The sequence below is a fragment of the Aulonocara stuartgranti genome, assembly GCF_965226115.1.
Source record: "Aulonocara stuartgranti genome assembly, chromosome: 4".
NCBI lineage: Eukaryota > Metazoa > Chordata > Actinopteri > Cichliformes > Cichlidae > Aulonocara > Aulonocara stuartgranti.
In genome coordinates this window covers 13,450,986-13,462,314 of record NC_138942.1, presented here as the reverse complement: position 1 = coordinate 13,462,314, position 11,329 = coordinate 13,450,986, and the positions used below count along the sequence as shown (strand labels likewise).

Here is an 11,329-nt window from a genome sequence, read left to right as displayed (position 1 = left end):
AATTTAAATGCCTCTTGTCTCCCCTCCTGTTCCCTGACCTGCCATGACCTACCTTAGCCTCCTCTGCTCTCCAGCTGGTTATCTTGACGGCTTTAACGACTCATTGTGGAAGAGGCAAAAATACAAGGTCAAACCACGGAGGAGGAAGGGGGATTGTTTTTTCTAGATCAGCTGCTCATTCCTGTCTGTGTGGATGAACAGCTACCACTGCAGTCCTCCATTACTTTTACAGTGATCGCATTTAGTATGTTGGAGGGGCATTATGGGCCATCATGTGTTATCCTCCCCTCTGTATTTGTCTGGGACACACACACACACACACATATATATATAAAAGAAATAGCAGAGAAGAAGGGAACAGACCTTGTGGGCTTACAACAGGCTTGCAGCATCTGATCGAAGTCAACAGATGTGTTGCAGCTGCTTGTTTGGTTTGCCTTAGCAGATCCTTCCAATCACACACACTTACTGACAAGTCACACAAAAACACCACTAAATACTGAAAAGTTATAAACCTGCAAGTTAAAAAAAAATGTTTTCCAACTGGCCATGTCTAATAGTTCTATACTAGCAGTGTTTTAGGTTTCAAATAAAAACTCAGTATCCCTGAGTAACTATTAAAGTTACTTTGAACAGTGCACCTATTCTTATTTTTCTTTAATTTATGCTTAACATTGGTGGCCATAAAATATATCAGCACCTATGCTGGGTCAGAAAGCCAAAATTTATATGAAAGGTCTGAACTCATGCAATGATTTGGTGAATGTATGAAACAAATGAAGCAAGTCATAGCTGTGGGGTTGACCGGAGAACACGAGGGAAAAGTGATGCAGGGAAACCTCGGCTGGGAGTCTGCATGCTCACAGGAGAGCAACAGCTTTCAGCAGGTTATCATAACGCCAGTGTGAGCCAAGCGCCGTCTAGATCTGGCAGAGGCCATAATGGAGAGGAGGGGCGTGTGGAGGGGAAGCGGCGAGGAAGCAGACTAAAGAAGAGTTATTAGGGTGCTGTGAGGCAATGAGGGGAAGAAGGTCTCCTGAAATGTTTTGACACAGAGATCACAAATGTGACACAGGTGCTTAAACACAGATTTTGAAAATCAAAACACGGACATCTTTCTTTTTGCGTCCTCTCCCCTGCGTCCTTTGTTTTCTTCTGCTTTTTTTTTTGAGACAACTATTAGTTGTCACTTCACCTTAAACCGCTCATTCACTGATGCTTAATGGCAAAGCGTGTTTTATGACTGTCAGACTGATTCGTTACCAAGCTGAGCAATAACAGCAGAGTCCAGGTTCTTTACGCAGACTGCCAGCACCCTAAACACCCCATTATTTTAATGGGTTAACATGAAAACCAGACAGTCTAGCAGAACGAATAACCTGTGCTGGGACCGCAGCTTTATCCATTGTTTTGTGCTGTATGTATTACCACATGCACCGCATTCCCTCACAGCCACTGTGTGAGTATGGATTTGTGTTTTGGAGAGTGTGGTTTCTAGCCTTTACTGTATTTGATCTGGCATAGCTTTCTATTGTGGCGATGGGCTTTGCTCTCCTCAGATAAGAGAGCAGTTATGTCAACACTGGGTGCTGTGAAGGAGCCGCCTGGTCGTGTTGACATTCTACAACATTGCTTATTTACTCTGACCACAGAGTTCAGTCATCATCTAGTTACTAATACGCTAATAACCAGAATCCTCCTGAGGGTGGAGCCCCCTACTGGCACTGCCTGGTACTGACTGTGAGCAGGTGAGTAAAGAGGAGTAGAATGGGGGTAACAAATGGCTTTGAAAAACCCTGAGTTTAAAGCAGGCTGCTAGCAGACTGAAAAAAAAAGCTTGACAAATGCTTCTCACAACACAGACTCAGGCAGCATGAGTCTGCATATTGAGCTGTGCTGAGCAGCCCTATCAGTAAAGAGCCAGTGGAGCAATCCATGCATAATTAGAGTAGGGGGAGGGGGTTAATTGACTTCTTTGAGAAAGATCCTGATTTCTATCAGCCAGTCCCATAATCATGTGAGTCAGGGCTCTCATTAAGCCCCCTCCCTCATTTATCTCTCTTCTCGTCTTCTCTTCCCGTCTAACCCTTTGGCCTCCTATACCCCCCCCCCCCCCCTCCAATGTTTGTAAAAGAAAAGAAAAGAAAAGAAAAGAAAAGAAAAGAAAAGAAAAGAAAAGAAGAGAGAAGAAAAGAAAAAAGGTGAACCCCCATCGGCTCCTGCTGTGTCCTCACCAGGCCAGGAAAGGGTGAGCTAGATTTATAGCTAGCACCTGAGTGAGTAAGGTCCACATAAAGACATGATAAATGTACATTCACATGCACACCAACACTAAAAGCTCCAGACTTCAGTTGACCCGACTGCGACCTCAGTGTGGTAATGTGCTCACCGGCAGATATTAGCAGCAAAAACCAGTTACATTCAGCCCCGTGGCCAGCAGTGTTCTCCATATAAAGTTGCACAAAAGATGCAAACACATTTTTTTTTCATTTATTAGTGTCAACAATGATGCTCAAACCACAATGCAGCGGGAACAGCACCATAACAAGTGTTTTGAATTATTTACAAGCAGAAAGTATACACTGCATACCGACATGCCTGCTTGCCACAAACACAATACGTTACGCTGGCATGTCAACACCTATGAATATTTACTTGAAGCATATCCGCTACGACAAGGCTTTTATTCAACATGGTTTTAAACCAATCGCAAAAAAGGACTACGGCTTCCTTCTGGCTGCCGTCCTTTTCGCTTCCCTTTCTCCCTTATTCTGTCTTATTCTATTGCTGCTTTGTGGAAACAGTGAAAGATCTGGAGAAAAACTGAATTCCACTGAGACGGAGTGAGAGAAAAAAATGACATGAAAAAAAGACGAAAAGTGGCAAATGAGAGATTTCCTTCACAAGCCCATACATCACAAGATGTGGGCAGGGGCAGTATAAGGTCCACCTTAAATTTCTTTTAAAAAAAGACTAACTTTTTTCACCCTTTTTAAAAAAAAAAAATCCTTTCACAAGTAGCTCTAACCACCATTCTCCCTTTGCATGTTCACAAATACAAACCTACACAAACATATGTGCATAATCAAAAGAACACAAACTTTCTCCCTTCCTCTCCGCACAATCTCCCAGATGGTGTATGTGGTGGGATGGCACTGCTCCCCACCAATCTGGTTGTGGCACAGCAGCCTGGCTGACTGGCTCAGAACCGTGCCTCATAAAAATCTCTTGCAGTTAGGTGCAGGGCGGCCTTCAAACAAAAGCAAGTCCAAGCAAGCGTGCTGTAATGAACCCTGCTCATTCTCAAATAAAAACATACAGGCTGGTAGACCCTGAAGTGCAGCTGCTCCTTCAGGTAAGAGACATGGACCAGTGTGGGGAAATATGCCCTTTGGTGAACTTGGTTAATGCATGCAGTGTAGGGCTACACACTTGGTGAGAAGCTGGAAGAGCAGAGGGGCATAGATACCCTACTGGGATTAGGTATCTGTTGAACTGGTAGGGAGGAGGTGGAGTAAGCAATGGGAGCAACTGTCAGCAGCCTTTTTAGCTTCAGCGCTTGCGTGAGTTAATGTGGACTGCTGCTGGATGCGAGACTTAAAAGAACCGCCGTTACACTCGACATACGTGAGCTGGGTAAAGCAAGGTGACGAAACGGCTGGTTTGGAGCGCCGGGAAGGCTCAGCCGGTGCTTGAGAAACTTGAGCCCTGTGCAGGATGGTCCCAGAGACTGATGGAGATCCAAAAGGACTTAGGATCTGCTTTCATTCTGAGTGTTCGCCATCTGCCTAGCTCGAAAGAGAACCCATGGAGCTGGAGAAAACTGACAACTGACAGATGAGACACTGAGCCCAAAAAAAGTGTGTGTATGTGCGTCGTGCATGTGCACGAGTGCAGTCAGCATGTCAGTATTGATCCTCAAAGCAGCTCCACTTTCTGAAATAAGATCTGTCAAACAGGGATACACGCATTTAGTCACACACACACACACACACACACACACACACACACACACACACACACACACACACACACACACACACACACACACAATAGAGTTAATACACTGTGGACCTCATAGCTTAAAGAAAATTTGCTCTCTAAAATAACAGACATCTGCACAACCCTCACATGTTCCACTCTTCCCAACAATCCTCTGCTTCCCACACAGCTGCCTACTTTACCGCTACACACGTGGTATTTATCCATCCAGTTTCCATGTGTACAGATTATTCTAGTCTCGCAATACCCTATTACCAAGGATGACCAATTCGCTCCTCATACCTCACTGCTTAGCCGACACGTTACTGATCTTGTACATGAATTAATAAACTCAAACTCATCCCATTTTGTTTCCTAACAACCACACACGAATAAACATACACATGACACATTTATGACTGGTAGTCATCAGTGGACTGTTGTTGGGGTTGCATTTGGGGTCCCTGCTGTATGAAAATGCCTCCTGAAGATCTCTCATGTGATCCCGTGAGTAATCCTTGAAACACACCAGTCTATGTAAGAGCCACGACTAAACCAGTAAGTAATCAGCACAGATACACACTAGAAAATTCCTGTGACTCTGTTGAATGTTTTCTCTGACCTCCAGAGCTCAGAGAAACCACAATGATGTCTGTATTTTTTCTGCCTAGATAAAAAAACAGACAACACAGGCCTAAGGGTCTGAAGAAGAAACAGCAGATATTTCCCATAACTGTCAGGCCATATGCAAGGAATATCATGTGATTTTAAGCACTTTACTGCTGAGCTTCTTGTAGAAGGGAAAGAAGCCTTTACACCTGAATAAACACACACACACACACACGCAAAATCCTAATTATAATTCAAATTATGAGGTGAAAAATAAGCACAGCTTCTTAAAAGTCCTACCTGATTACTTCAGCAACAGGCTTACAATGTATAAATCCATCTGTGTGCTATTATTCAGAAATTCCCGCTAATCAGCAATGTAATTGAAGCAGGTGGATTTATCAACCAGCAGCCCCATAAAGAACTGGAGAAGAGAGAGATGGATGGAATATAAAATGCCCAGAGATGAGGTAGAATTAGGCACCTGCATCAGCCCCCTGTCCACCCCCACATGCTGCCCTCTCAGCTGCCTGCCACTCTGTTTCCTCTCTCACTCCTTTCATACAATCTCTACACCACACGGCTCCTTTGATTGCCGTTTCCCATGGGCATACACAGACACACACACAAATACAACAGAGGCATACACACAAAAACTCAAAACACACTAAAACACACTTCTTCTGTACTGTTCAGAGACAGTTGTGCCAGCTGAGTTTTGATTTGGAAAGAAAAGTTGCTTCTACTACAAATAATGACAGGCACTCAAGAAACAAGCGGAGCACAGCTATCAAACAGAAAACGCACAAGTATGCAAAAACTTGCGGGAAAACATGCAAAAAGCACAAAAAACCCCCACTCCTTAAAAGCAAGTTTAATCAGAGATACACACAGGCAGCCACCCACACATACCAAACACACACACACACACAAGTGTGTTCACACACCCTCCCATTATGCTGTATAACCAAAAGGCATCGAGCCATTTCAGCAGCTTTCTGAGAGCCAGCCAAGTAAGAGGTCTGTCAGTGCATTAGCCAGCATGTAATCATAGCCCAACCTCACTGCAATTAGAACTGGTTCTAATTCTTCACTGGAATCGCTGCCTTCTCCCACCACTAATAGTTTACTTTACTGCAACAGCTGACAGACCCAACCCTGCCTCCCTGCTACAACACACACACATCCACAGCTGTAGCTCGTCCGTCAGCATGCCAGATCAAAGTGGATCCTGGGAACAGTCCCCTGCCATGTCCCACTTGTGCCACATGAATCCCATGAGTCTTTAGGCTGTGACACAGTTCACCTTCGTGGTGAAACTCTGTGAGTAAAGGCCTCTTCTTTGCTGACGTTCGATGCCTTAAAAAAAAAACTCCTTACACAAATGTGAATGAGAAATGACAGCGAAACCACGGAACAACTGCAAGAATAAAACACGTAAGTGTTCCTAAAGGCTGTCTATATAAGAGGCAAGCATGTAAGGCGTGGGTGGCGAGAGAGTACTGGGGAAACTTAGCTAATGAAGACTGAGGAAGAGGGAGCACTCCCTATACCGATGGCATTGCCATTAGCCTGTGAGCGGGTGCACTTGGGTGTCACTTCAAAGCATTCCCCACTATTAATCAGAGGCTATCCAGCCCTCCGGCAACGACCCTGCTAGCTGTGCCGCTAACTACCCCCCTAAACATAAGCACAATGGAGCTATCATTACGGTCGTTACGCTACACCTCGGCCAGACAGAGCACCTTTATCTCGGCATATATGTTACACACTGGCAGCCAATTAATTTACCTGCCACGTCTGAGAATAAAGGAAAAGGAGTGGGTGGTGGCAGTTTGGTGTATGCAAGCAAGCATTTCCATTATGTAGGAGTTTATGTATTAGGGTGGGGGGATGGGAAGAACCTGTCTCAAGTTGCATCCCACAGGCTGTGCATTCAGCCTCTTTTCTTTTTCCTCTTCTTCCTCTTTTTCTTTTTTGTAATGAAAACACCTGCAAGAGGCTGCAGCCTGCCTGCCCCCCCCCCCCCAAAAAAAACCAAAAAACAAAAAGAGGCACATCCCTGGCCTGATCTGGCTCTCACCTGGCATCCCCAGGCAGGAAGCCCAGTGCCTCCCCCGCTCCAGCCCCACCGGCAAACTGCAGCCACTCAGCTGGGTGTCAGCCACCAAGCTTGAGGATTAACTACAGCACTGGCCCCGTCTCTTTAATACTAGATACATTTTATACAACGTTAATCCCAAACATCAACTCTTACTTCGTTTTGTTTGGACTGTTTTGGATGGACGGCGCTCTCCACTGGGTCAAACTAAAAGCCTACAGGGCACGGGTGCAGAATTTATTCTCTTTTATTGGGGTGACTGTCAAGGCTAATGGATAAGGGGGGAAAGGAAAGAAAGAAAAAACAGAAAACAGCGATTGCTTTGTTTTGCTGTTGCTTGTTTCTCATAAATTTGCACATTCATGTTACATGAGGATGAGAGGGCTTACAATACAAGACACTCTCCCCCTCCCTGTCCTGTTGTACTGTACTGAGACACTGCAGACTGTAGCAGTGCTGAGGGGATGAGATAACCGCTCACCATTGTGAGAAAAGGCTGTCAAGGCTTTGTTTTTTTTCCTCTTTCTTCTCTCTCTCTCTTCGTCTCTCTCTCACACCTTCCTTTTATTCCTACTCCCCAACTGTCTCCCTCCCTCCCTCCCTCCTTCTCTCTCTCACTCTGGAATATGAAAAAAGCTGGAGTAGTGGTTGCAGAAATAGCCCTGTTTCTATAATTAGATGTAAACAGATGAACCAGACTCTCAAGCTTGCTCTGTCCCACTGGCCCCATGGCCTCCTGGGAAGGAAGATGTGTGAGTCTGCATGACGTGCTTATGATGTGTGTGTGTGTGTGTGTGTGTGTGTGTGTGTGTGTGTGTGTGTGTGTGTGTGTGTGTGTGTACATGCTGTTTTTTATGCGTATGTATTTGTAATGCACCAGCAAGTGTATGACAGCATTTGACAAGTGTGCATCCAGACTTGCCGTCACATCCCTCTCTCTGTCCGTTTTTTCTTTCTTTCTTGAGGAAACAAAGTAACCTTAACTCGCTAACACCAGAGGGGAGGTCAGTGGGCACGCATGGCAAGAGGAAAAACCTTACTGCAAAGCAGCGACAGCAGACGTACGCACATCTGTTGCTGCAAAGCCAGTCATTTACCCCGGATCCACGGGATGCATACTGTATCAGAGAGAGAGGAGGCAGTGTAGCCTAGTGGTCACATCAGGCAGAGGGGGCAGGGGGAAAATATGCAGAAAGAGGTGGAGGGCAACAAAACAAATCCATTTTGAGGAACTGGTGGTGGTGGTGGTGGGGGGGGGGGGTGAATATGAAAAGGGTGGGGGAAATGGAGGATGTGGGGAAGCTTCAGGGAGGAGCAGAAAGGGTATGACATGGATCATCAAAGAACAAACGTGTAGGCATGAGAGAATTTATGGTGCAAAACGAGTGATTTGAACAGAAAGCAGAAGGGGAGGAAGAAGTTTTTGGGGGGGTTCTGATCAGTGTCAGGCAGAGCTCAGGATATTCATGCAAGAGAGAGAGACCAAGACAGAGGGTGGAAAAAACAGAGCGAGAGAGACAGAAAGTGCAACAAGTCCCTTTTGGATTGAGGACTTGGCATCTGGTTGGATATTCCCAAGAGACTTATTAAAATGGAATTCCTGATGCTAATCTTTGTTTTCTCACAAAAGGGCTGACACACTCTTCAGAGGCATACGGCTTGTATATTTAATGGCAATTTTCTTTTTTGCATATACTAAGTGGAACATCTTATTGAATGGTACTGTACATCACAAACACCTGCTTCTCTTCACTGGCAGACTTCGAAATGTGGGTAAAGTTTTTCTACCAGTTTGCCGCACACTATCATTTATAGATTACAGTCATTTGAGTAAGGGAAGCTCAGAATCCAGAAAATAGAAAGTGAAGGAAATAAAGACAAACTCTAGAGAAAAACCATAGCAGTTGCTGAATTATATCGTTGTTTCAAAATAAAAATCCAGACATTACAACATGTTAGTGCTGAAGCAGAAAGTGAAGCCTGCACAGCTACCCCGAAAAACTGTCATTTTCAAAACTCCTAATTTGTGCGGAGAAAGAACACGCCATTAGAGCAGCATGCTGTTTCCTGTGAATGCAGCACAAACTGGGACTGCTACACATGCCGCACCAAGTGGCATTCAATTCTGCCAGAGAACTAACATCAGATCCAGCAGAGACAGGCTCAGACGTTAGAGGGTTAACAATGCACCTGTCTAGGCCTCACAGCCAACCACGGGGTGCCTCAGCTCTAGTGGGGTGGGGTGGTTTGTCTGGAGAACACTACCCCAAGACACACAAACACACACGCAAACCCACCCACCAACCCAAACATAACCACACACACATTCATAACACTCGTGTGCTTGCAGTATTGTCACTGACCGCAAATCTGCTAACAACAAAAGGGCCCCCCTATTTTGTTTTTTTTTGTTCTTTTCACTGAACGATTACAATAATAAAATTGAAATTAAAAAAACAGTAATCTGGATTTTCTGCTTGAGCCGTTAATAATGTCTAACAGCTGTCACATGCAATACGGCCATGCGCTGAGGTGGGCCTGGGGCTGCCTGATGAGAAGCAGCCTGATACTAGAAGAGAGAGGGAGGGAGCATGAAGGGGGCAGAGAGAGATCTGAATCACAAACAAAATAGCAGCGGTTGGCTTTGGGCAAACCTATCAGTCTATTTAAGCAGGCAACAACACTTTTATTTTCATTATTTTTTGCGTGCATGCATATGTGCGTGCATGTTCATCGTGGCTTCGTTGGATTCGTCAATTAACTTTTCACTTCCTCACATTGAGTGTAAAAATACATGAGAGGGTTTTGAAATCCAATGCCCTGAAATCCAATACAGGAAGGTACTACCCTGGTAGTCACTGTCACCCATGGGACTCCTTTGTGTTTGTCCTGTGTACACGCCCCAAGCTCAAGGCAAGGGTTCTGTGGCATCATGCCACATGGTGTGGTTTGGGTAGCGGACTGAGTCAAGAGCCTGTATCTGAGGTAACATGGCCACCAGTTAACCACAATCCTCTTGCAAAGTCAGATCCTTTTTTTTCTCTACCCAAGGCGTTCACTTTGTGTGAACAGTTTTGCTGATAAGCAACAAAATTTAAATAATAGAACTTTAAATTTATTACACTCAGTGGCTGATTTAGATGCTAATATTTTTTCATGATCACTTAAATCATTAGTAAAAAAAATTCTTTTTAATGATACAGATACACCTAAAGTCTTGTTACTCTTGCAAGCAAAGGTATTTGCAAATATGTAAGGGGCTTACCCTTTCACAGACAGTTGACTGCCCTTGCCAGTCAGTTGGATTTCCAGGGGGGGCCGCAGTGTCAGGGGAAGGTGACAGATGGCAGCTGCACAGGGCAAGGTGCTATTTCAGCCAGGTGTAGGATGCCAAGCAACGCCTCCACTATTCAGGGGGACTCCACTGACAGCATGTCTGAACTGTGTTATATCACAACAATCCACAAACGAGCCCAACAACAGGCCATGGTTCTCACTCTGTTTTGCAGAGCCGTAGCGTAAAGCCAAATAGAACTTGGCTTAAGACCCATGCTCTGTCACTGCACATCAACTATAGTTGCCCCTGTGTACAAGTAGCCTTTTAATACAATGCTCACTATATTCAAAATGTATGTTCGCTCAGATGTCACTATAGCCCAAAAGGTTTAGAGTTCCAGAGAAAAGACTAGTGGCAGGATGAGTGAGGCTGGAAGCTGGGCTGCTAAATAATTACACTGGCCATGAAACACACTCCAGCCGCTGCTCTTGTCTGGGGTCAACAAGGAAGGGGAGTGGGCAAAGGCAAACAGGAGCTGGGTACAAACCCGGTGAGTGTTCAAAACACTAGAACTACAAGGCCAAGAAGAAGAAACCTCTTTTCCCACAAACAACCTTCACTCACTCGCTGAAGTTTATTGTTTTAAAGACCCTGGTTGTAACCAGCCCCTTGCTAACTCCACCAAACACCTGTGTTTGTGTTTGAAGCCTCTTCCCAGCATCCACAGACCCATGGGACAGTCCAGCAATGAGACGTTCAATAAAAGTCCCAGTAAAGTTATTTATTCTCCTTTGGAAAAAAAATGGGAGAAGCCAGACAGCATGGCTAACCTTTGAAGGGGGGGGCGCTGCTCAGATATTCAACTAGGACATAAAAACCAAGGGAATGACAGGGACATCCTACCAGAAAACAATAAAGGGGGTGGAAGGGGCTGTTTTTTATCTTTAACAGCAGCTGTAAAACACACACAAATCTGTGGTCTACAACAATGGCCCAGGGGCAAGGGAGGGTGGCTAAAACAGAAGTGGCAGGAAGACCACTACTTCCCAGACACAAGAGTCTTCCTGCTGGAAAGAAAGGAGACTGAAAAATGGAAGGGAAAAAGAGACAGAGGACAGCCTATGGAAAGGGAGGCCGGGCAGATGCAAAGGAAGAGGAGACTAAGTGAGATGGCATAAATATGACCTTTGATTACATGGGATGTTTAGAGCAGAGCTCAGCCATGGACAGGCTGTGAACCCCCCGCTGCTTTCACACAGCCACACCTCAGTCAGAGCACACTGATCAGAACAATATGGCTGAAAGATGAGCCCACAGCCATAAATGCCAGCAGTAAAGACAGCTCCACTGTGTCTCCTGCT

At 45.1% G+C, this 11,329-nt stretch overlaps 1 protein-coding gene across 8 annotated transcripts in view; it reads right to left on the bottom strand.

Annotated features, from left to right (window-relative positions):
- Positions 1-11,329, bottom strand: part of bahcc1a (BAH domain and coiled-coil containing 1a) — a 61,799-nt gene that overhangs the window by 43,408 nt on the left and 7,062 nt on the right. The window contains exon 1 of one of the 8 annotated variants that reach the window (XM_082531285.1): positions 6,674-6,693. The exons of 6 other annotated variants lie outside the window; for them this stretch is intronic. In XM_082531285.1, coding sequence (XP_082387411.1) covers positions 6,674-6,680 — 7 coding nt within the window. In that variant the 5' untranslated portion in view covers positions 6,681-6,693. Of the gene's footprint in view, positions 1-4,890; positions 4,946-6,673; positions 6,694-11,329 lie in introns of those variants that run through there. One more of the 8 variants, XM_082531287.1, reaches the window with a different exon arrangement.